The 25800-nt window shown below is 38.0% G+C and overlaps 1 protein-coding gene across 1 annotated transcript in view; it reads right to left on the bottom strand.

Moving 5' to 3' along the window:
* Window positions 1–25800, bottom strand: part of Dhc1 (dynein axonemal heavy chain 1) — a 32196-nt gene that overhangs the window by 995 nt on the left and 5401 nt on the right. The window contains exons 11-33 of the mRNA XM_076532175.1: window positions 25280–25462; window positions 24732–25130; window positions 24024–24274; window positions 23292–23537; window positions 23061–23224; window positions 22321–22575; window positions 22025–22253; window positions 21129–21802; window positions 20092–20897; window positions 19581–19788; window positions 18700–19086; window positions 18318–18490; window positions 8909–9275; window positions 8597–8791; window positions 8391–8529; window positions 8024–8300; window positions 7301–7742; window positions 5541–6898; window positions 1850–5427; window positions 1558–1784; window positions 1137–1448; window positions 534–985; window positions 183–477 (exon numbers count right to left, since the gene is read on the bottom strand). Of these exons, the coding sequence (XP_076388290.1) occupies window positions 183–477; window positions 534–985; window positions 1137–1448; window positions 1558–1784; window positions 1850–5427; window positions 5541–6898; window positions 7301–7742; window positions 8024–8300; window positions 8391–8529; window positions 8597–8791; window positions 8909–9275; window positions 18318–18490; window positions 18700–19086; window positions 19581–19788; window positions 20092–20897; window positions 21129–21802; window positions 22025–22253; window positions 22321–22575; window positions 23061–23224; window positions 23292–23537; window positions 24024–24274; window positions 24732–25130; window positions 25280–25462 (11617 nt within the window). The remainder of the gene's footprint in view (window positions 1–182; window positions 478–533; window positions 986–1136; window positions 1449–1557; window positions 1785–1849; window positions 5428–5540; window positions 6899–7300; window positions 7743–8023; window positions 8301–8390; window positions 8530–8596; window positions 8792–8908; window positions 9276–18317; window positions 18491–18699; window positions 19087–19580; window positions 19789–20091; window positions 20898–21128; window positions 21803–22024; window positions 22254–22320; window positions 22576–23060; window positions 23225–23291; window positions 23538–24023; window positions 24275–24731; window positions 25131–25279; window positions 25463–25800) is intronic.

Here is a 25800-nt window from a genome sequence, read left to right as displayed (position 1 = left end):
ACTTGTTATTTTCAAAATATGATTAGATAATTATTAGACTAAGATATAAGCGTCAGTTTAAAGAAATAATTCATGATCAAGCGAAATTTACAAAGGTTACAGAAACTAAAACGAGATTTATATTATGGCTTTTCTAAGTAAAAAACTGTTAATAAATTGATCTTTATAAACATTGCACTAACTTGTCGCATGGCAGTTAAAAATCCTTGAGGATTGAAGAAGCCGGTCATCCAGAAGACTTTAGGTCGACCATGAACGCACCATTGTCGGAACTGATGGTCCCGTTCTAGCAGTTCCGTGTACCAAAATCCAAGTGTTGCCGATTCCCAAGATATTTTCAGCCATTTCTCCGGTATACGAGCATCATACATCGAGTCCAACGATTTACGCAAGCCTTGACTCATCACGATGGTACCTTCGATAGCCAGCTTCAGATCTACCAACGTGCTGCGCACCTCTTTGATGACTCTAGTGATCCTGAAGAACTATCGCTAATAAACAAATTTGTTCATGTGAAACAGGGAAAACTATACCTGTCGATTTCCTGACGCAAGAATATGTTCATCGGCAGCAGAGCACCCATTCGTTGAAGCGCCTCTTTCACTTCGAAAGAGTTGTACTGTTTCGGTAATTTTTCAAGCATATCGCTAGCGAGTTTGTACACAACATTCTCTCTGGTTTCACCGCCTTGTGCACCACCTTCTTTCGGCTGCACGCTCAATATAGTATCGAGTATTCCTTTGGCCGTGTTTATTTGGTAGGTGATGTCCGCGTTCGGGTGCAGGCCGAACACTTCCGGAGTGTCCGTCGCCGGCAGAGAATCGATGTAGTTCAAATATCCTTGAAGGTTCTTTGTTTGGGGTACTTTGTATCCACGGTAGAATTCGAATCCAGATCGTAAAAGTACGTCGCAAAACCATACGTGTGTAAACGTAGTCAACAATCGCTTGTCGAAGTCATCGGTTACTCTGCCGCCATACTGAACCTGTGGACGCAAATGAATATAATAAACTCTTAAGTTTGGGATCGTAATATTACCTGTATTAACCTATGATACTTATAACAATCTATGACAATGCATATATTAATTTGTAATAACGCTCATATATTCTTATTCTACGTAACAGTAAGCAGACCTCTCCAAGCATGTAGCAAACAGTCGGCCATGACACTCCTCTTTTGGGATCCATATCGTCCAAATGGTTCTGTATAAATTGGACGGAGGCAGCAAAGTCAGCTTGATTAAATTCATACGGAATGTTCCAACCGAGAGGACCAAATTTCCGGCGTTCTTGAACAACTGTGTGTAGAAACGCAACGGCGTACAACAGAGGTGGCCATTGTGACTGAGTACTGTAATCCAGCGTGTCTTGCGTTACACCTTGATAGGTTCTTTTTAAACTTGCTCTGATACCTTGTGGAGGTTCGTTTGTGAACTTGATGGCCATCTATGTGTTATAAGAAAGAAGAAAATTATTATCGTACCATACATATACATTATCATACAATAAAAGTTAATTGTAATACATATTGGTCATGATCGAGCTTGAAAAGTACCTGCAGTAGGCCAATGGGGAACTGAGAATGTACTTCGGTGGTCATCCAAAGTCTGAATGCTTCATGTACAGTTTCCGTTTCAACAAGAACGTCCATGACTTCCGTGCAGAAAGGAAGAGACAGATGAATGTTTTGCAGCAATACCCAGCTGCCGGTGTTCATAGCATCAGAGATCAGTCGTCGAGCATGAAATTCTTGACCCTGGCCCATAGACACTGACCTCAGTTCTGTAACAAAAATCATGGTGCATTCTAAATAACTGTCTAGTCCACTTGATGTTTAATCCGCTTACGAATAGACTTCTGCTTTGCCAATGCCGTTATCTGAGGACTGGGATCTGATCCGATGGACAGTATGCATATAAGCGGAGTCCTAACTTCAGATTCTAACCAAGTGGCCTCCAAGTCCAAGATCTTGGCTTCTCCATACTCCTTCCCTAAAGATTCGATCACGTATCTCTTAGCTTGAGACAAAGTTCTGTCAGGACTCCACGACCTGATCAGAAGCAGCTTTCTAAACACGTCCAGTTTCTTCTGATAACTACAGGGTAGCTCCTCTTCTTCGGGTTTCTCTTTCTCGTACCACACTCGCCACTCTTTCTCGTTAAACTCGATCTTCATTAAGATATCCGAGAAAGTCTCCAATTTGCTGATTTCGACCAGGTTCAACCAGGTTATGTCTAGGATCCATTTGAACGGTTTCTGAACAACCGCGTTCAGATCTAACGATGCGCCTCCTTTTATGAAGGCATTGAACTCTGCGTGGGAGATCGCGCCTCGGTGACAGTCTATCTTCATAGCCAGCATCAACGTGAACAGTGATTTATGTCGTTCGTACAGACTCCTCAAAGTGAAGGCCCACACTTCGTAGGTCAGATGACGAAGAATAATGTTTATACGTTCGTTGGTGATGGGACTTTTCGTGGACTTCGTGATGGAGTTATCGAATATGGTCAAGAACTGTCTGAGCGAGTTCTGGTACATCACGTTGACGTTACTCATTTCTACGATCAGGAAGTAGAGAATAGATCCTCTCGAAGCCACTGCTCGAAATTCCTCGCGAGCCAAGGTGATCTTTTTCTCCGTCAGGGCTGACACTTTCAGCTTTTCGTTGACCGACTCCGCCGTCACTTTAGTTTCCCTGAGGACATTAATCAGCGCTTCATCGTCTACCAAAGAACCCTCGGAGGATGTCAGTCGATGTAGAAGGGTGCTCTCGAGTTCCTTCATTGATCTTTGATTCGTCATGACGGATTCGAAGAGAGCCACCCTCTCTGCTTCAAGGTCTGCCTTCTCCATGAGTATCACTCTCCCTAGTAATTGATCCTCTAAACCCAGCATGGTGACAGTGAAGTCGATTATCGACGTCTTAGCCGAGATCTCCGGACTGTACGCCGGGTTTGGTAACTTCGTGGTGATGTACAACATGAAGCCAGGCATCACGTCGCACTCCTTGTCGCCAACGATCACTTTCTCGATAGAACCGGACTTGATGAAATTCTTCTCGAGCACGTTATCGAGAACTGGATCTAGCTCCTCAGCAATGTCCTCGATCAGCAATGGTCTGCCTAAGGAAAGACTGTCTTCGAGATGAGTCCTGAAGTACTTGTGATTCAGAGAGGTTATCTGCAACTCGTTCATGCACTCCTTATTCTTAATCCACATTTTTCCCTGGTTCTGAGGATCCACCAACAGAGGATACGAAGAGGACTTAGTCACGATCAGCGCATTCTGCACGGACAACTCGTCGTTTGGCAATCCTTGAAGTGTCCACTCGGACATGGTCGCGCTGTCCACGAGCATGATCGTGATATTCAGGTTCGTGGTGAAGGGAATGTCTTTAGTCGCCAGAATGTTCATCCACGAAGACACCAAGCTAGCTCTGTACTGCTGATTGTACGGTCCACAGTAAGACAAGAAACCTGTAGCCAGTAGAACGTCACCGACTAGTCGACCTAGTTGCACCTTGAACTCGCTGCTTTGTTCGGTCCAGCGTATCTTCTCGCCACCCAGACCATTGATCAGTGCAGTCGCAGCGGTCATCTTTCGGAGACAAACGTTTGCAGCTTCAGTCAGTCTCTGTTTTTCAGACACGGCCGAGTCGTATTGTTCTTTAACCGCCTGCAGTGCCATCTCCCTTTCAGAAAGCTCTCTCTCTGCGTTCGCCAGATCCTCCATTGCTACTTTGAGCCTAGCCTCCTGCAAGGCTAAGTTAGCTTTCAGAGGAAGTACCTCTTTGTTGACCGAATGAAAGAAAGCCATAGCCTTCGTCCAAGATAACAATCCTGCTACATCACCGCAGACTCGTCTGGCTGTCTCCATGTTGTAATCCTCCATTTTGAAGTAAGGTTGCAGCAGTTCGACCATCTCGTTGTTGATGATGTCCTTCGGGTAATTTTGTAGCTGCAATAAAAACGTTGTACTGGCCATCATCTTCAGGGATTCTGACCAGGAAGGTTTCGGACAGAGAGCAGTAGCGTCTGGAACGACCGATCCGATCTTTCTTTGGAACAAAATTAACACGCAATCCATGATCCTCATAATGAGGTGTGGTGGTCTGCCCAATTTTCTCACGGTAGCTATGTGGGCGGGTTTGATAGTGTTCAGAGCAGCCTCTGCCTCCTCCAGTGCTGGCTTGGCAGCCTCTAACTTCTGTTCAGCAAGCGCCTTCTCTTCAGCTATGCAGGCTACCAATTGCTCAGCCTTTTCTTTTACTTTCTGCACCTGGTTTTTGAACGCCTCCGCCTGCATTGCTCTTTCGGTCACCTCCTGGAGGACGGTTTCAGCCTTCTCGGACGCCTGGACCAAGTCTTTTTCCATCACGGCAAGGTCTCTCTTCAGGATTTCCACCGATATCGACGCTTCTTCCAGTTTTGCTAAACCGGTGTCCATTCTTTTGGCTCCTTCTCCAAGCTCGTGCTGCTTGCTCTGGTAAATGTTCTTGTAGCCACCGATGAAGTTCAGGTACGATTTCGGCGTGACGTGGGTGGCACGTCTGAATCTTTGGAAGTACTCTGTCGACGTATTCGAAACGATGTCCTGTATGGATCCTAACGCGTTTACCAACTCGTTTTTCACTTCGTCGGTGCAGGCGATGCTGAAGTCGTGCAGAAAGTGTTTGGCGACTAATATCAACGCGTCCTTGGGCCAAGGTTGGAACCAGTCGATTGTACATCCAGATATCAGTGCCGGAAAACGTTGGGCGCGATTTCGGAACTTTTCACCGACTGGAGAGAAACAGAACACTACATGCAGATTCTGACACGTTCTCTGAAGAAAGAAGTCCATTACAAGTTCATTGTTGATGGACCTCTTCGGGTTCTCGCGTCTTAAGATAGGTGTTAATTCGGAAATAATTTCTTGCTGTTCATCGCGTGTAAATAAATTGCTGATCACTCCTGAACTCAGAATGTTGTTGAGGTATTCTAAGAAGCCCTCTTCTTTTATGTCCAGGTCGGTGAATATGAAGGTGGTTCCCTTTCCTTGAGCTCCACAAGTTCTATACAGATACCGCAAGTCTTCTAAGAAGTTTGCTACGTTGTAAGACCTCGTCAAAGTAATTTGGAACGTTTTGTAGCCCGCGATGAAGGAGGATAACTTTGTGAGACTCTGTTTCCCGGAACCACCGACTCCTACCAGCATCACGTTTCCTTTTGGGTGTCTAATCACTCGGGATATCTTGACCAAGTGCAGCATGGCGTCCGGAAAGAAGACTAGGTCCATTCCAGAACCTCTTTGCATCTCGTTGAATTGCGATAAGAACATTTCTAATCTGTCCCTGAGGATCTGGTCGTCGTAGACTGGTTCGTATACCTTTGGCAACTCGACGTCTGTGTCCTCACCCTCTTCGCCAGTAGGTTCGGGAGCGTCCCTAAAAATATATAGACCTTAATCGATATTCAGAGTCCACTTAAAGTTGGTACAATGTTCCAGCATATAACTCTATGTAGATACTCTAATAGATACTCTATTACATTTAATTACCTCATGAAGTCTACGAACGCAGGGTCCTGATCCAGCATGTTCACATATCTCTCCCCCAGCATCTCATTCACAACTCTAACTATTTCATCCCCAAACCATTCCTTATCCGTTTGTATGGTGAACCTATCGCTGAACACGCGACTGCACTCGTGTTTCCACAACAGCATCAGGACATTCTCCTTGTCAATCACCGTGGATAGTGTACCGACCATACCCTGCCAAATTCGCGACAGATCTCGTAGATTAAAGACATAATGAAACTTAGCTGGTGTGGGTAGTAAGTTATTTCTGGTTCTTTCCCACAGTATTCTGGTCAAAGGAACCATCTTTTTAACGAGGTTTCTGATTTCCACCGAAAATCCTCTCTTGGTATTGTAGTGACCTTCGCCGAGGACGCTAAATATTCGGTCGATGGACGCCTTATCAGGCAACGTGCAATTGAAAATACAGAACTGCCTCTTCAACCTGGATGGAATATCGTTTCTCCCGCCTCCAGGTTGGCACATGGCGGCCAGGAACGTCATATCCACGATGCTGGTGAAATCTCCAGGCTTCTCGAGAGAGTAAAATCCTTTCATGTCCATAGTTTGACGTACGATTTCATTAGTGACTTGATCACCCCACTCGTTTATCTGCGGTAGGTTAATGTCGTCAACGAACACCATCATCTTCTTACCACCTGGCGGTCCAAACGTGTTACCCAGGCGTTTCTCCACGTAGCTCTCGATGGTCTTCTGGAACTGGAACGGACTCGTGGCTGAACTGAAGTTGAACGAGCGACTCAACGTGGTTTCTGGGTTAGCCTTCTTCATGTACGACTTCATCATCACCGTTTTAGCAGAGCCTTGCTCGCCTATCAGCAACACGGCCTTGTCCTGTCGCCCTATTAGGTCGATCAAGTACTGTATCCTCACGTTATCAGGAATCGGAACCAGAACATTGCTGTAATCGGGTGTCGAGTACTCTGGATAGACGTAGTTGGTCACCATGCTCGTCCACGTGTCCCATTTACCCTTGTCCGTGACATAGAAATCGAACAGTTTCGCTTCGGGAAACTTCTCCGAGCTTGGCAAGTCCAGGTTGCTGAAGTTTTCGCGAAGATATTGATCGTACTTTCCTCTGTCCGTGGTTTCTAGCAGTGCTCCCATGCCCCATATTAATGCGAACGTGTAGAAACGCTGCAAATGTTCCAGAGTCATCGGCTGACGTTTCTCTTCTTCCGTTTCTTCGTCGTCTTCGTTTTCTACGGACGTTTCGGGAGGAACTAGACCTTCGAGGAGACAGAGCATCTGTTGCACGATGTTGCATTGTAAGACGTCTATGGTTAACGTTAGAACTTGAGTGCCCCAGGAATAAATCTGTAATTGCGATACTTTAATTGTAATCACAGTTGAGAATTGTGTGATGTTAATGGTGTATACAGTCATGTGCAATGAAGATTTTTTATACTTTTCTTTATGAATTCTATCTCTTTTTGTTCGAAAATAGAGCATTGTTAAATTTCCCTAATTTTTCCCAAAATCTATAGAAAATGGTAGATTTCAATTTTTACTTGATGGTTTTATATAATATCGAAACGTTCAATACTCTCGATACTTGTTCACTCGACGACTGCCCGTTCCGTAACTGACCGCTTGATATCTGTCCGTTCCCTACCTGCCCGCTACCAACTCAATATTGACCCATTTCGATTTCAAGGAAAGTTCAGAAGGATTTAGAAGAATGTCTAAGTACAATCTACAAGTATAAATAAATTTAACCTGAGCAAAAGAATCAGCAAAACATTGACCAAAAACTTCCTGCTCCAAAGTCGATCGGGTTTTTAACCAAGCAGTCACCACAGGGTTCCAATCCAACCCCGAAGAACTCATGTACACCATTCCATTACGAGACACCGTGGCAGGACTAGCATTGTCGATGTTATGGGGTTCGAAAATTATTTTGCAAGTGGAAGCCATCGGTAAACGATCGCCATTTGCCAGAGTCAATGTTTTATTATCGTCTAATACGGAATTTAAGTTCTCGATCCAGATGCTGTCAACGGGACCGTCGAGAACCAACCATACGTGCTCTCCTTCTTTTAATTTTAGGGTTTTGCGCCATAGAGCTGAGAATATTCCATCTGTCCAGTCGTTTGTGGCGACATCTAGACGGCCGAACATCTGGGCGGCTGTTATGCTCTTTGGATTCATTCTCATCTCTCTGTGAAAGTATTTTTTGATCAACGAAAAGATATTTTTAGTGATATTCAAACGTGTTATTGTTAATTTTCTTGTTGCATCAACTAAAAATTTACTTCTGTTTTTAATCGAAGTTTGATGCACATTCAATTGAAATTTTTTGCACGAGGAACTCCTTTTCATTTACTGCTAAAAGTTGCTTTACTGAATTTAGTAGTAAATGTTCTTATTTTCTTAGTGAAATGTTTAAAATTTATTAAACTTAAGTTAACGCATAAATTATCTCACAAATATTAAGATTACCTGTGAAAGTCACCGCATTGAGTTAAAGCCTTCATCAAAATATGTATGCAAGTTGTTTTCCCAGCTCCAGTCGGGCCCAAAGTCATTATACCATGCCGTACTCTCTGTGTTTCGTACAATTGTATCAATTTTAGAACCCATGGTGGATGGTATATCAAACCAGCCTCTTCCACTTGGTCATTGATTGCAGCTTCTAACTCTGGGTAAGAAGTCTTTTCGAGAGCTTGATTGGGAAACAGATCCGCTACCAAAGAAATGAAGAGGGGTTCATCTTCATCTACATATTAAAAAAAAAAATAAGAAATGTACTTTAACCACCTTTTATTAATTAACTTTTTATTTCTGTTACATAATAGACTTAAGTTACCTATCAATTTAGAGAGATTCATGTCTCTCAAGACACGCATAACAATCGTGCTTTCTGAATCCTTAGAATTCACTCTCTTCGATGCTCCTAATGTTCTGAGCACAGACAATATGTTCCTCAAACCAAAATCGTAGTGAACCTAAGCATACCATCAATTTTGCTCTAATTCATCGAAAACACGTTACTAAAATTTTGTAGAAGTTAACCTGTTTAGTGAGTTGCTCTTCACAAAGTTTGTACAGCGTGTAAAATTTACGAGCAAGCGTGATGTTCTCCAGAAAGCCGCAGCTGGCTAATTTCACTCGTATGATGATTTGCCTGTCCGGTACCATCATTGCTACGGTACGAAATTGGATCTTCAGATTCTCCGGAAGTTCTTTCCTACCTGCGTATCCGGGATTCTGCATAAAACAAGCTTTTTTGTAACCAGAAGAACTATTTTTACAATAAGTAGAAATAGACAAAATTTGTTTTGTAAAGTTAAATATTTGCTTAGATATCAAAATTTCTTTTAATACCATCGTTATGAATATTCCAAGCTCAGGACACATGTCTATTAAATCTCCATCAGTGAAAACGAATTGTTTCTTCTTTTCCTTCTTCGCAGCAAGAACAACCGCAACTTGCTGAGCAGCAACGGAGAGAACCGGTAGTTCGATTCTGTTAAATTCATCAAAGCAACCCCAGGAGCCACTCTGAGCCAACCCTTTGTAAATTCGACCCAATCCTCGGTAGTCCATTTGATCGGAACAATTGAAAACCACCACGTATTTGGCTAATGTTTTACCCATGTCTTTGACTGTTTCCGTTTTCCCAGTTCCTGCGGGGCCACAGGGTGACCCACCCATCGACATCGATAATGCTTGAGCCAAGGTTATATAGCACCTACAAGTACATCAAATTTTTTATTAATTTTTATTATTTTAACTTGGGTAAAAAGTTTATTGGTAGTACTGAGTGCATACTTGTTTTTAAGTTGAAAATAAAGTGGAAACTTTAACAAAATATTGATTTTGTGCAACAAAATTTTTAGTTGTCAAGGAGAACGAATTATAGATCATTATAGATCATTATCGATTATCTAACGACACCGTTATAGTAATAAAAATTTCTATTATAAAATGTTATCGCCTTGTACCGAGCAATCTTTCATTCGTACATTAATAGCAAAATTTATGCGAATTGTAAAAAGTGATGGGAATGCTTTCAATAAAAATGTTAATTTAAATCAACTCGTCTCAATATACTTCTCGAAGGAGCCTAAAATTTATTCATACTTCAAAAAGTAAGTATAACAATTTCCGAAAAACCACGTCAAAGCGTAGAATTAAAAAAAATTATAATAATTTATTTATAAAAATTAATAAAAAATAATATAACAACATAATCATTAAATAACGCCAAATTAAAAATTATACAATAATTAGTAAATATTTCGTAAGATATACACGCGTGAAAATGAAGAAAATAATAAATTTTTAAAAACATAATAAATAGATAAATAGATAATTAAAAAATAAAAAATTATAAGAAAATAAGTTTCAATATAATAATTAACAAATACCATGTACGAAAAAATTATAAAAAATAATAAATTTTAATAGTTTAATAATAATTTATTAAATAAATAAATAAATGTGATATTAAAAATTATTAGGCAAGAGTTAGAAGTTCGCATCGAGGCAGGCAGTCGTCAACGGTGCGTGTCGACACGGCTGGCTGGGCACCGCGGATCGCCTATTGTTAATCCCTCGGTTTACACTTGAAGAAGGTCGTTGATAATCAGTCTAATCGCAGCTGCCAAGGAGGTCGGATCAACCCTTTCGTTATATATCGGTACGAGTCAACGATTTAAATATCGAATTGTGTGCTCATCTTAGTGTTACCTAGCGTACTAGTGCAAGTGCATAGTGTGTTTTATCAGCTATTTGTGCATATACGGGGGTGTAATAATACGATTTATGGTGTGGTTCGTCATGTGCAATGGTGTTTAATAGTGAATCATTATATGAGATTGTGCATGTGTGTACGGATATTTTAACAAGATTTATGGTGTGATTTCTCATGTGCTATAGTGTTTAATAGTGGATTAGTATATGTGATTATGCATGTGTATACGAATATTTTAACACGTTTTATGGTGTGGTTTCTCACGTGTCTATGAATTTATTAGTGCATTTCTACAAGTGATTGTGCATGTGTATACGAATATATTAGTGTACTTTATGGAACGGTTACTTAAGTGGTTTTGCAAACTGTTACTGGTGTTTTAGTGTACTTTATGTAGTGGTTATTTAAATGTTTTGACAAACTGTTACTGGTGTTTTAGTGTACTTTATGTAGTGGTTATTTAAATGTTTTGACAAACTGTTACTGGTGTTTTAGTGTACTTTATGTAGTGGTTATTTAAATGTTTTACCAAACTGTTACTAGTGCATTGCAATGTAGTTACCTACGTGTTCCGGTATATTTTTGCAAACGTTCTAACATGCTCTCTAAAGCAATTACTCAAGTGTTTTGACATACATTTTCAAATATTTTACAATATTTCACGTTGTGACATATACTGATGAACGTTTGCAAATTTATAACCGAATTCAGTAATATACCTAGTTTTGCATGCATGCTTCTATGTGCTTGTATACATCAAAATTATAAAAGTTTATTGAATGTTTGCACGAGTAGAAAATATGTTTACGTATATGTTAATCAAAATGCAAATTGATAAACACAGTTAATTAACCGTTGTGATTTATTTATGATTACAGAAGGCCAACTGCCAAACCGCCACATCCAAATCTGACGAAAGCAGCCAAGCAGCCAATTAATCAAACTGCCAACTAATCAATCAGCCAATCAACCTCTAAGATGCAATGCCTCCCACGCAGTGATGCAAGTCAGCGATCGGTGAGTCGCATGCTTTATGGTTCCTCCGGTTCCCATCATGTCGTAGGACGAATGGTCCGAAGCGACACGGGAACTGGTTGTATTTTTATATTTTTGAGCGAGCATAGTGACCACGACTGTACGATCGTGCAAAATTCGTACACACTGTTTATTTCATTTATTAGCTCAGGTCAGGGTTTTCTTGTACATCGCGTTTTAACTTCTTTTCAATTTAAAATTAAAATTAGTACATAGAAGTCGGATGACTCTCCGATTTCACAGTACTTTTCGAGTCATTTTTATAAAGTTATCGAGTCACTTTTAATTTTTACGTACGCGTGAAAATTTTTTAAATACATATGTACAAGAAAGTATCGCGAGAAACAGATTTCGATATCAAAGTTATTTACGAATGTTTGAGTCATTTAGAAATTTACTTTGATATCACAAATCTGTTAAAAATGAAACAATCGTATACTTAGATTTTTGCAAAGTGATCTTCCATTTTCCATTTTGAACATTTTTTAAAGTTAGAGTCAATTTTTGCTGGAAGACACTTTATTAGCATGTTTCTAATCAAGTTTTTTAGCTCAGGATTTTCAGCACACATGAAGAAAACTGGTAGGTGAAAATACATGTGGCCGTGTTCATTTTTATGCTCTATACTCATGCGCGTGCTTAGATGTTACTCGCATGGGTTAGGGCAGGTGGACACGGTTTAGTTTTAAGATGTTTGGCGATCGACAAATTGACAGTGAATTATCGACACAAGTTACACGTGTGTGTGTGGTTAGGTCGTGGACCTTGTGTCGATTAAACTATAGATTTATTTTTTAAATTTTGCAAAATTCTATTTGAAAATGCATACAAAATGCAAGTCGAGTCATTTGAAAATGCATACAAAATGCAAGTAGAGTCATTTGAAAATTACATAAAGTAAATAAGTTAGAAAATTCTATTAGTACTTTAAATTATTACATGTACATATTACATTGAATATTTGAAAGAATAAGAAAATGAAATATGTTTGTTCACTGTCGATTGTCGGTCGATTTCAGCAAAAAGGTATGAACTTAGAGTGTGAATGTAGTATTGAACTCGGGTGTCGGAGACGTCCCGGGACGTACTCCCTAGGATTAGGCTTTTTTGCACCCGGGTGGTATGTGTGAGAACCGTGGAGTGTGTTTTTGTGAGAATGAACTTTGCAATTTTTTAAATATAGCGATAGGCAGGCAGGTAGCTTACTTCTGGTGTGAATGAGTTAGTTTTAAGTAGGTAGGGCCAGAGCAAGCTTTCACGTTTCTCTGTCCTCCTCTCTCACACGTGAAATGCTTGCATCTGGGGGGTTCACGAAAAATCGAGAAGAGAAAAATATTAAATATGAATTTATTTAATATCTCTTGAACTCGATTGTTCGTTCAGGCCAGGCCTTTTAGTTTGTAAGTCGCAGTCGGGTTCTAGATCCGACTGCAAAAATGAAGTATAAAGTGAAGTGAAGTGCAGTGAAATAAAATATTCTGCTCGGACATTCTTTTACGGACAGCGCGTTATAAGAATCGCTGGTCGTATTTTTATTCTGAGTAATTATTTTTCTTACCAAACTAACTTATATTACATAAAATTTCGATTTTGTTATCGATCGAAATAAATGGATAGTGGTGCAATTTTATTTTTATAAAATTGTCTGCTATCCGTTTATGGAGATTGATAGTAAAATTGAGAATTTATGTAATTGAAAAATAAGAATGTCCGAGTTACCGTAAAATTTCGCGAGTGATTTTCGTGAGGCTATGCCGAAGAGAGAAGAGGCTATATGCCGAAGAGCCCCGGCAAAGTTGCCAAAGAAGAGGGGAACTATTAATGGCTGTCCATCTTAGGATGGAGAGTCATTTTGTCACTATGCTCGCTAATTATTTTTTTGTATTTTACATGTATTTTTTTGAACGATACAAAATGTATCGTTTTGCTCGAATTTTTACGAGCAAAGCCACCCGCGATTTTTATGCCCTCCCAATTAAATTTCGAGATTAAAGATTTTTGCATAACTTCGCGATTAAAATTTTGAGATTAGAGATTTTTGTATCCCTTCGCGATTCGAGATTTTTATGCCCGCCCAATTAAATTTCGAGATTAGAGATTTCTGTATCCCTTCGCGATTACATTACGAAATTAGAGATTTTTGCATCCCTTCGCGATCACATTTCGAGATTAGAGATTTCTGTATCCCTTCGCGATTACATTACGAAATTAGAGATTTTTGCATCCCTTAGCAATTATATTTCGAAATTAGAGATTTTTGCATCCTTTCGCGATTACAGTACGAAATTAGAGATTTTTGCATCCCTTCACGATTAAATTACGAAATTAAAAATTTTTGTATCCCTTTGCGATTAAATTACGAAATTAAAAATTTGTGTATCCCTTCGCGCTTAAATTTCGAGCTTCGAGATTTTTATATCCCTTCGCGATTTTATCTCGAGCTTCTCGAGATTTGTATATCCCTTCGCGATTTTAATTTCCCCGAATTTTATGTGTTAATTATTTTTCTCTGTTTCAGGAATTGGTTTTGAATAAATTGTTTTATTGTTGATTGATTTTAAATTCGAATTTTTCATTGCGTTTTTTTGTTTCTCGATAGGGTCGTTTCACATCTTCTCGTACAATTTTATTGGTTAATAAAATTTTGTATGTTTCAGATTTTATTTTTTGGTAAGTTAACATGTTCTCTCTTCTCAAATTTCTATGTTAATAAATTTTTGTCTGTTTCAGAATTTAATTCTTGGTAAGTTATTTTCAGTGCATTAATTTTAAGTCAATTCCGAGCTGTGGGAGGAAGGGTGGGCTCGGGCGCAGGTTTTTCGTCACCACAAGTGACGAAAAACCTGCGCACTTTATAAGTACCTCTTATTCTAATTTGCACTCATCTTTGTCAATTTTTAAACTTACATATTAGATTGTAGTAATAGTTTGTCTCTTTTTCTCAATTTCCCCAAACTTAAAAGAAAGTTCTTCCAACTTTCTTTCCTATCTTCTTGCAATTTTTACAAAGTTTTATATGCGAGTGCAATTTTAGAATAAGAGGTACATGTAGGGCATTTAGAATGTACTACAGTATGCGTGAGTGTGTGTCTTGATTTTTATTTTAAGTAAGTAATGTTTCATATGTGTCTAATTATATTTTTATGTTTCAGATTTCTATTTTAAATAAGTAATTCAATTTTTCTTATGTGTCTTAATAATCTTTATCTGTTTCAGGTTTTTATCGAGTCGATTCCAGGTTTATTTTATATTTATTCTGAAAATGTTAATACAAATTTAAATGTTAGCAGGAATTGTGCATGCCTAAACATTTCAATGTTTCTAATCTTGCTTTTGCTTCTCTGTTTCCTCCTTTTATTGTTACACCTATTCATTCTATAGGTAATAGGTCATCGTTGAAGACGTCAATCATCGAGGGATCATCGGGGGATCTTCGTGGGATGCGTGCGTTAGCTTTAAGCTAATTTTATGTGTGCGTTAGTTATAAGCTAATTTCATGCGTGCGTTAATTCTAAGTTAAGTGTGCTTGTGGGCAGGGCGGGTGGGTCCTTGTAAGTGCCTCTCATTCTAAATTGCACTCATCTTCTCAATTCTCAATCTTTGTACGCGTTAGTTTGTAGTATACCCACTTATTTTTTGTCAATCGTTCTGCGCCCAAGTGGATCATTGGGGGTTCATAGCGCTGTGAACACGCGGTAGAGGTGAGCTGCAAGTGCCGGTGTAGCGCGAGTGATATTCTTTGCCCGGCGGGGCCGGTCGGGGGGAGCACCTCTCATAGCATGATGTGCCCCCCCGATCTGCCGCCATACTGCCAAGGGGCATCACGGTAAGGGTGTCCTCTGTATAAGTCGCCCGCGCGTCAGAAATGGGAAACCCTCCGCCAACTGGGGTGTATCACTCGTTCTTACCAAAGGTATCTTCGGTTCATCTTTGCCGTCGTGGTTCACGTAAGCCACTATGGGCTACCCTTCGACCCATGGAAAGCAAGGTTCGCTTGGCGAAAAATAATGGTCCCCTTTTTTCACAGAAAGTTCTTCTAACTTTCTTTTCTTTTAGTAGAAAGTTCCTCTAACTTTCTTCTCTTTTAGTAGAAAGTTCTTCTAACTTTCTTTTTTGCCCCTTTGCTTTTTTACTTCGTCATAGATTATTTGAGTGCAATCTTAGAATGAGAGGTACCGTGCGGCGTTTAGAATAAGTTAAGCGTATGCGTGGGATCCTATGCAATTAGTATTAAGTTAATGTATGTGCGTGTGTGTGTGTGGTACAAGCTCTTTACTGGCTTGTGGTAAAGAACTTGTATATGCGAGCCTATGAGCTATGTAGAGTCTGAACTCATTTATCCTTCTGATAAATGAGGTTGCATTTGGAGGGAGGAAGGGATTTGGAGTTAGGGTGGGTCACTCTTTAACGTAGCCACCTCCTCGTGGTGTGACCCGGTAATCGATGTCGTTTTCTAAATATTTTTCACGAAATTAACTTTAGAAAACGATATCGAGCTAAGAGCTACGATTATAACTTTTCAATTTCATATCTAAAATACAATAATTCCGAGCTGTGGGAGGAAGGGTGGGCTCGGGCGCAGGTTTTTCGTCACATGTGGCGAAAAGCTTGCGCAAATTGTAAGTGCCTTTTGTTCTAACTTGCACTCATCTTTACGTATTAGATTATAGTAATAGCTTTTTATTTTTATTGTCAATTGCTCCAAACTTGAAAGGAAGTTCTTCTAACTTTCTTCTTTTTCTTCTAACCTTTTTCTTTTTAAAATTTTACATTATACGAGTGCAATTTTAGAACAAAAGGCACACTTAGGGCTTTTATTATAAGTATTGTAGTATGAGTGAGTGCGCGAGTGAACGAAAATGTGAGTACAGGATGCAGGACCTATTCGTCTCATCGTGGGATCATAAAATTTTTCAAATTCGAATTTATTTCATTTTTTGCTTTGAAGATTTCGAGATTTTTTGTTATTTTATTTCTTGCACCAAAGTTTTAAAGTCTCCTCTTCTCTATTTTATTTCTTGCTCCGAAGGTTTCAAGTCTCTTCTCTATTTTATTTCTTGCACCAATGTTTTCAAGTCTCCTTTTCTCTATTTTACGTCTTGCTCCGTAGTTTTCAAGTGTCTTCGCTATTTTATGTCTTGCTCCATAGTTTTCAAGTTTCTTCGCTATTTCATTTCTTCTACTATATTCTTTTGTTTTGTTAGTTGATTGGTTTTCAATATGTGTTATATTTTCATATCGTACGTGAATATTATTTTGAGTTTCGAATCACCTCGTGATTTCAATTCGATTTTCTGTTTTTTTTTTTATCTTTTCAGGATTTTATTTTTGGAACTGAAGTTTTCAATCTGCATTGTAATCTCACTTCGAAGTTTGAAGTTTTTTTATCTTTTCACGATTTTATTTGGGATTTGTGGTTCTCAAAATGTAGTGTGATTACATTTTGAGTTTTGAGGTTTTTAATTTTTCCAGAACTTTATTTTGGAACTAAGATTTTCAAATTGCATTGTGATATCATTTCGATTTGTGAGGTTTTTAATCTTTTCAGAATTTTATTTTGGAACTGAGGTTTTCAACCTGCATTCTGATTTTATCTTGAATTTCGAGGTTTCTCAATCTCCTTGTATTTTTATTTTGGATTTAAGATTTTCAAAAGCTTATCATGATTTTGCTTCGAGTTTTGAGATTTCTCTTGAGTTTATGTGTGAAATGCGTATACGCGAAGATTGAAGACATCAACCATCGAGGAATCATCGTGGGATGCGTGCGTTAGTTTTAAGTGAATTTTATGCGTGCGTTAGTTTTAAGTTAAGTGTGCTCGTGGGCGGGGCGGGTGGGTCCTTGTAAGTACCTCTTATTCTAACTTGCACTCATCTTCACAATTCTCAATCTTTGTACGCGTTAGTTTGTAGTATACCCAGTTATTTTTTGTCAATCGTTCCGAACCCAAGTGGATCATTGGGGGTTCATAGCGCTGTGAACACGCGGCAGAGGTGAGCTGCAAGTGCTGGTGTAGCGCCAGGGACACATCTCTGCGGGGCCGATCGATTGATGAACCATCTCGATCTGCCGCCTCACGGCAGGGGTCTCCTCTCTGCGGTCAGACTTGCTTCAAACGCAAGCGGGGAGAAATGGGAGACCCTCCGCGGATGTGTCACTCGTTCTTGCCAGTATTTTCGGTTCATCTCTGTCTCGTGGTTCACGTAAGCCACTATGGACTACCCTTTGACCCATGGAAGGCGAGGTTCACTTGGCGAAAAATGCTGATCCCCTTTTTTCACAGAAAGTTCTTCTAACTTTCTTTTTTTTTTGACAGAAAGTTCTTCTAACTTTCTTCCCTTTGCTTTTTTACGTCATTATTGATTATACAAGTGCAATCTTAGAATAAGAGGTACATTGCGACGTTTAGAATAAGTTAAGCGTATATGTATGCGTGTGTGATCGCATGCAATTAGTATTAAGTTAATGTATGCGAGCTAAGTAGAGTCAGAACTCATTTGTCCTTCTGATAAATGAGGTATTGCAATTGGAGGGTGGTAGGGATTTGGAGTTAGGGTGGGTCACTGTCGTAGTCACCTCCACGTGGTGTGACCTGGTAATCGATATTGTTTTCTAAAAATGTTCTAAAGAATAGTTTTTAGAAAACGATATCGAGCTAAGAGCTACGATTAGCATTTAAGTTGTAATTTTACTTATAATATATATAAGTTATACATATATGTGTTTTATACATTATATGTATAGTATATTATACACATTATAAGTTATATGTATATATAACTTATATATACTTCAAGTTTTATATTCATCTACACAGTGTAACCACATCAGTGATTGTTTATAAAATAAACAAGCTCGCTTCCACAAAATATGACAGGTATGTGAAAGTACAACAATATTTTGTAGAATAAAATAAGAAATCTAAAACCAATCATTTTGATTGACTTCAGTGACAGAGTTGCAGTGCTAAATCATCAAAAACCACTATAAAAATATGGTCACCTGTCTGTTAATGGAGTGATCACGAGTCGTTCAGTGCAGCCTAGATACTCATTTTGATACGTGAAGTTGACGTCGGTTATGCATATGGATGTTTTATCAAGATCTTCCTTGAAGTAGAATCTGCACTGCTTCAGCCACTCGAAATCGTTCACTGACCGTACGTTCATGCGGCACTGTAGAAACATTTTATCATTTCATCGTCTAAGTGAAATTTAACAATTATTGTTAAAAAGAACAATTGTAGAACAATATTATATTATGGAGATACAGACAAGATGACTTTATTGTTCAACAATCTTTGGTCAATAATCTTTGTCATTTCAAATTCTTTATTAAAAAAGAAATTTTTTATTGTTTCTTACAAGGTATCGAAGATACGTACAAGTATATCAAATATATCACGTTGATGCACATGAATGGTAATCAAAGTCTCGAACTTCGTCCTCTCGATTTTCGCAAGATCCCTAGTCGTCTGATCAATTAAAGTATTCAGCAAGTCGAGGAATCTGTTATTCGTTTCTGCCATAATCTTTTTGTCCGCGCGAGCCTGAGCCAAAGCCAGCTCGCTGTCTCTGGTCCAGATCATTTGTATTCCGAGCAGACCGATCTGCGCCGGCATTTTGTTCAAAAAACCAAGGAGATTAAAGTTCGCGTCGTTGATCATAGAATAGCACTGTCGTATTATGGAGTGCAAAGATTGTTGGGATGTTTGCAATAGCTGTGTTAACCATGTTTCTACTGATCCTTCTGCTCTGACTGCTTTCTCCAACTTATTTGTAAAACCAAAATATTAAGTTTAATTATTCATTAAAAATTTAGGTAAAAATTTTAAGTAGTAATTTTTGGATTGTAACTAAATATTGTACATTAAGAATCTGACAGAGTTTAACTTGAGTATACATGCTGTACATTGGTGACATATTTTTACATATATTAGGTTCTTAATGTACAATATATTTTAAATACTTTATATATTTTGTATATTTTAAAATAGCACTTATAAGCTTCTTGTATATACTGATTTTGCATGACTTTAACAAACTTAATCGTGAATAATACAATATATTATATATTCGATAATTATTACCCTAATTTGATAATATGAAATGTATTGTAATATGCAGTTATAGGTTCACATGTGCATACAGCAAATATGCAGTAGTTACAAATAATGAAACAGTTGATATTCACATTTATACAAGTTCTCTTTTATTATTCATATGCTGCATCCACCATTTTGTATCTATAAGCAGCGGTACGTACCAAGATGGTTTCTCCTTCGGAAGATATAATGGCCATCATTTTATTGTACTCGATATCGTGAAATTTCACATAACGTGTGTTGTCAAAGATAGAAAGCAAATGATTCTGTATTGTATGAGAATCGGACGCTTGACCGAGTATTTCCAATAAAGCTGGATCTGATACGAAGAAGAATCTTGGGAACATCATACGCTTCTTTTCCAAATATCTACAATCATATTTAATATCTAAGTTTAGTTTTCAAAGAATTTTGCATACTTCGTAAAATTACAGGGAGCCAATGTTAGAATTAAAAAACTTCAAAGCTTTGTATCTTTGAGTACAATTTTTAGAACTTTTTCCTTGAGACCTCATAAAGTAATACAGACTTTACCTCAAAAAATTCTTATCAAAAGTACAATTTTCCTGACCTATAAAACTTTAAAAAATTCTATCATGCAAAGTAAGTATTAATTTATCAATGCACTTGTATATTTAATTTCTTCACCAAAGTTAAAAATATTAATCTTACCCACTCAATGATTTTTGACACAGTTCCAGCTGTTCCTGCAGATGCGGCAGAAGTTGCTTCAACAAATCGTCCCCCACACAGCAGGGCGTAACCCCCGGAGTTTCATGAGCCCTCTGCATGATCTTCTGCCAGCTCTTATCAATCTTGCTGAATCTCTTCGCCTCTTTCGGCAGTTGCTTAGCGATGTCTCCCCCGACGAACACAGCTTCAAGATAGACCCACATATTCTGCACGAGCAACCACCTCTCCAGTATCTCGTTGGTGTTTGACAGATCCGTGAGCCATTGTTGTATCTGTTTGCGAAATGGCGCATTGTATCGGTTGGACATGAGAGAACCGAGCACCATCAAACTGTCCTCGAGTTGACCGATCGTCTCTGCGGTGGTGTCCCCTCTGAGCAACAATTCTCCACGATTGTTGAACGTCATGAACGTCAGCTCGTGGGACGACCACTCGTTCACCACGGTCCTCAATTTAGCTTCGATGTCCTTCTCCTTCATGGCAGAGATGCAGATGTCCTCGATGTCCTCTTTGTACTTCAGCAGAGGCGCCTCGAGGATGTTCTTCAGGCAGAAGCCCTCGCTGTCCAGATCGAACGAGTAGCCTGTCACTTCCACGATCCTGTGCCAGTGACGTGGCTTCATCGCTTTGTTTGCCATTAATTCCAGGAGGGGACACATGTCGTTGAAGTCGTCGATCGTCTTCTTCAGCGCGAAGAACGCCGGCCATTCCTTTAGGCCCTTTGGCAACTTGCGACAGCGGTTTTGGAATTCCATTAGCTCGTTGTTTATGTCCTCTATGTTTACCTAAACATGGTGATCCTTTTTTTATTGTACAGAATTGTTTAGGAAAAGTAGTTAATCTTAGGTGATATATTACATTATCTTTTACAAGAAATAACTACTTCATGAATTGAAGACCTACAAATAAAACTTTCAAAACTAAAAACCATAGTAACTCTTCTAAAAAAAACCACACTCAATCTCAAACATTAAGTATAATAAAACTTCTGATCCAACTAATTTTCTGAACCTCACCTCGCCCCAGGGTATGTCATAATAGCTGTTGACTCTGTCGATAACATCGTTGTAAAGCTTATACAGCTTCTGAAGCAGATTCAGCTCCTTCCTAATCTGCGACAGTTCAGGATAATCCGTAGTAGGTAAGCCAAAAAGCTCCTCGCCACTTTGGTAAGTCTGAAGCTTCCTCCACATGCCATCAAACCTATTTTGAAAGAGGATCTGCCTGTCCGAGGCTTCTCGAGGACTCAGACCTGGTTGCATAGGTCCAGAGGACCTGTACTCCTCGCAGTACATCTCGTTGTCGATTCTGAACTTTTCTAAATTGTTTCTCAAGTCTTCTTCGAATTGAGGTTGTAGAGATAGCAGTAAGACGTGACTCTGTTGAGCTCGGGCTAGTAATTTCTGCCATGTGTATCTTAGATTGTCTACCTGTTCGAGGCATTCTTGGTCCACTGGCACCTCGTATCTTGTGACGATGTTGAAGGCTTCCTCGATCGGGTCGATTTTTAGTTCCATATCGACTTCTTGTTCCCGAATCTTTTTTAGGGTGTCCATGATCAATCGTACGTCGTCGAGGTCGCGGATTTGACGGTCTAGTTTTCGCTCCATTTCGTTCATCAATGCGTATACGTACTCCATCTCGCGACGGTACTTCTTCTTCATGGCTTGACCAATCTTGTGGGTGCAGGCTGTGAAAATAAGGTTGTGAGGTATTGGGTTAGTAGTATTTTTATTGAGGAGGATTTATTTATCTATTGGAATACAAATTAGGTGGATTAGATTTGGTAGATTAGGTGCATCATAGGTAGATCTTTTCATTTTTCAGATATCAACTTTTCAAACCAAGAAATTTTTAAGCTTAAATGTTTAACAACTTAGAAATTTAATTTAGAAATTTGGGAATTCCATACCTTTGATTTCTGTGTATAATCCATATTTCAACTTCTCCGTAGACACAGCAATAGAGGTTCCAAAAATAATCATGTCAGGTTCCGTAGCCAAAAGGTCTTCAAGCTCGCTATGTTTCCTAAGTGTGGTTTCGAACTCTGGCAAAGAAATTTGTAGCAACTCCCTCATGCTCTTTTCATTCTTCCACAGAAATTTGTACGGTTTCCATCTGTCGATGAATTCACTAAGATCCTAGAAAAAGCTCTACATTTTCATCTGTGTATTTTGTAATAAAATTATTAGGAACTTGTGGAATTACTGGTTTGAATTCCTGCATACAGGTGTTCAGTATGGACAACAGTTTCATCACTTCTTTATTGTCCATCACCATCGCGTGGAAATTGCTTTCTTGCACCGGGAAACTTGGTCTCTCTTCGGAAATTACTTTGAACAATTTTCGTCTTCGAATTCTTGGATCCTCGGGTTCTTCATGCTTCTTCTTCGCTGCTTGCATTTGAGCTCGCATTACTATGTCTGCGAAGGTTCTTTTTGGATATGCTTGTTTCCAGGAATTCTGAAAACATGTAGTTTAATGAACAACTAAAATAGTTGAGTTTTAATGTGGATAGATGTAATTAGTTCTTAAATCAATAATTGAAAAAGCTGTCAATTAGAACATAGTTTGCAGGATATGTACATGTGAAGTTATAAGAAGTTTCAATTTCAACAGTTCTTAAATATCAATTTAACTAAATTTATTATTTATTAACTGACAAATACATCATTGTAAATTGTAATAGAATAATTTCATGGTTTATTAAAAAAGATAGAATAAAATATATAAATATAATAAATAAAAGATAGAATATTACAGACTTGAGAGGTAGAATACTTTGATAGTTCACAATGTTTCATAGAATAATTTCATAGATTATTCCACAATGAAACTTTGAATTTAATATAAATTAGAACACAATTATTAAATATTGTTTTCTTTAAAGTTTCTTAACGTCAATGAAAACTTGTCATATTACAATTACACAGAATTCAAGAATTCACCTTATTAACCCTAGAATTCCATTGCGAAACGCCTCTAGCAACACCAGAGATGGTTTTACCAACCAAACTCAGAGCTTCTTGAACATCGTCCAGACTAGGTTTCACAGTCACCACAGGTATCATTAAAGTAGCATGCAGTAAAAATAGCGGACTCGGTGTTTCCTCTGTTCAGAATACAATTAATTAATTTTATCGCTACAAATTCATTTTTTATTGAACAAAGTCAGTTACCAGAATCAATTTCCCGAATGAATCGCTTTCTAATGGCGTCTAGCGAGCTTCTGGTTACTTTTATCAGAACGTCCACAACCTTTCTAGAGTAATATCTTCTCATTTCAGACACGGCGTTTCGTACCATGTCTTGCATACCTTTCGGCAGACTGCCGGGAGTGGTTAATAATTGATGAGGATCGTCGAACAGGTTCCACACTAGGGACCAATCTTGTTGAGCTGCTTGATCTATCGTTTCTTCGTCTTCTATAAGTTTTACAATTCATAGTAATTTTTTAGAGATTATTAAAGTAATCATTTGTTGAAAGATTAAAAATTTTGAGTTTATATTTTATTTTGTGTTATGCTAATTTATAGTTTAACGTTGTAGGAAAATATTTGTGAGATTATGTGTTAATGTAAAATTATAATTATATTCATCATACTCATATTGTATTCTTTATAAATATATTGCATATATTCATTTTTCATTATACTTAATTAAAAGATTATTATTTTTAAACACACGAAGTCTTATTATTAAGTAGTTTGTGACACTAACAAATGAAATAAAAATAAAAATCTTCATTTCAGTCTAATAAAAATTTGAACACTGTGCAAGAGTCGATATCCTCAGAAAAAAATTCTGAAGATCAAACTGCAGAACTTCGCCAAAAAAATGTTACAGCTTAAGAAGTGATGAAATATAAAAATAAAGTAGTGGAAGAATTATAATCATGAAACATGCAGTACCTTCAATATTAAAAAAATCGAATTGACTGTAATTAGCGGCACTTTTGAAGTTCTCAGCAGCGTTCTTAACAAGGTCTAGCACTTCCTCTACCGCTTCTTCTACCATCATACTTTTACGATACAAATCTACCGCTGCCAGTCTGCATATTTCCTCGGTCTTCTCCACGAATTCCTCTATCGTCCAAGGCTGATCCGACTCTGGCAGAGAATGCAACGTGATCTTTTGCATAGTTGTGAGTACCTGAAGAATCCTTGGAACGAGTGAAAGAATTTGCTATCAGATCTGATTAACCCTCTTGTTGTGTTTAAGTGAGATAACTGTGGAACTTATGTAAATGTAATGAAAAGAAGGTACAGTTATAATGCATAATTAATTTTTTTATTGTATACTTATTGGACATTTGCAGCTACAGTCAATCAGCAAATGCATATTAAATTAAAATTAAAATTATCCTTAAGTTATGAGACTTGAACCTGTTTTTACGTTAAATATATTCAAGTAAGATTCAAGAATTAAATATAATTTAGACAAAATTGTATGTTTTAACAATTAAGTTAGTGCTGTATTATGTTGAATTAATTTAGCATACGTTTTGGTAAAATTATGAATTTGATAAAATTATGAAAAATTATGAATTATGAACATGGGTTGTAACATCACATATGTGATACCTTTGTATCATATTTAACAACACATATTTAACATACCTGTTATCATACACATCATGGACTCTCGTCACCAAGATATCAAACTCCTTAATCTGCTCCTTCGCATTCTGATAAAAATTCTTCCATTCGGGATCAGTCCACGTCAACGTAGTCAATCCAGGTTCCAGCAGGGATGCAACACGAACCAAATGAGGCAACAAAAGTGGTCTCACTTCATTTTTCACGCGTTTCGTTGTGAACACAAAATTTTCGATCATCAACTGGAGAGAGTCTGTGATCAACGTAAAATGATCTTTTTTCGCCAAAATTGTTAATGCCACTATTGGTATTTCTAGGTTTAGCTTTGTCAGGCAATCGGCTTCTCGTAGTAACAGCATTATACGTCCTTCTAAGTTTACTCTAATTTTTCCTGTCTTTTCGTCTACCATCAGCAGAGGTCTGCATCGTTAAAATTATTATTATAGGGATTTCTATTAAGTATTCAAAGTTTATTAGAATTAAGTAATACTTTAGATGGGGTGACTTATCGTCTGCATCGTTAAAATTACTTACTAGAATTGTGTAATGTTTTAGGTGGATTGATTTACCGTTTTAAGCAGTCTTCGATGACCCAGGAATTTTGGTGAGTCCACACCTCGGCGATGTCCGATTTATACTGATTTAATATACCGAGGGCGTAGTTGTATCTTTTTTCTAACTCCATGGTGAGTGGAAGTGTCTTCAGCACTGGGTGGTTGGAAACGGACGTGGCTAGTTCATCAAGATGTACTCTATGCAAATTAAAATGTAAGTTGGTATAGTTATTTCAGAATAATTAATAAACAGAATAATTTTGATGAATTTTTGCAGAATTTTGGATGTCGAACACTGCACGTTCAGAATTTGTTTCATCAAAATTTCTTATAATTGACAATTTTATAAAAATTCTCAAAAACAGATGATGTGCTACATTGAAGTATTTAAAAAATTTAAAGTTGCACAAAAAAATTTGTTCTACTAACTTATAAAATACAAAATAAAGTATTAACTGCAAAATTACATTTGAAGAAATTAACACAAGAAATATAATTTAAGAAATTGACAATTTTATAAAAATTCTCAAAAACAG

Source organism: Megachile rotundata, chromosome 5, assembly GCF_050947335.1.
Source record: "Megachile rotundata isolate GNS110a chromosome 5, iyMegRotu1, whole genome shotgun sequence".
NCBI classification, from domain to species: Eukaryota; Metazoa; Arthropoda; class Insecta; order Hymenoptera; family Megachilidae; genus Megachile; species Megachile rotundata.
The sequence above is the reverse complement of the archived record's forward strand: the minus strand, read 5'-3'. Positions and strand labels throughout refer to the sequence as shown.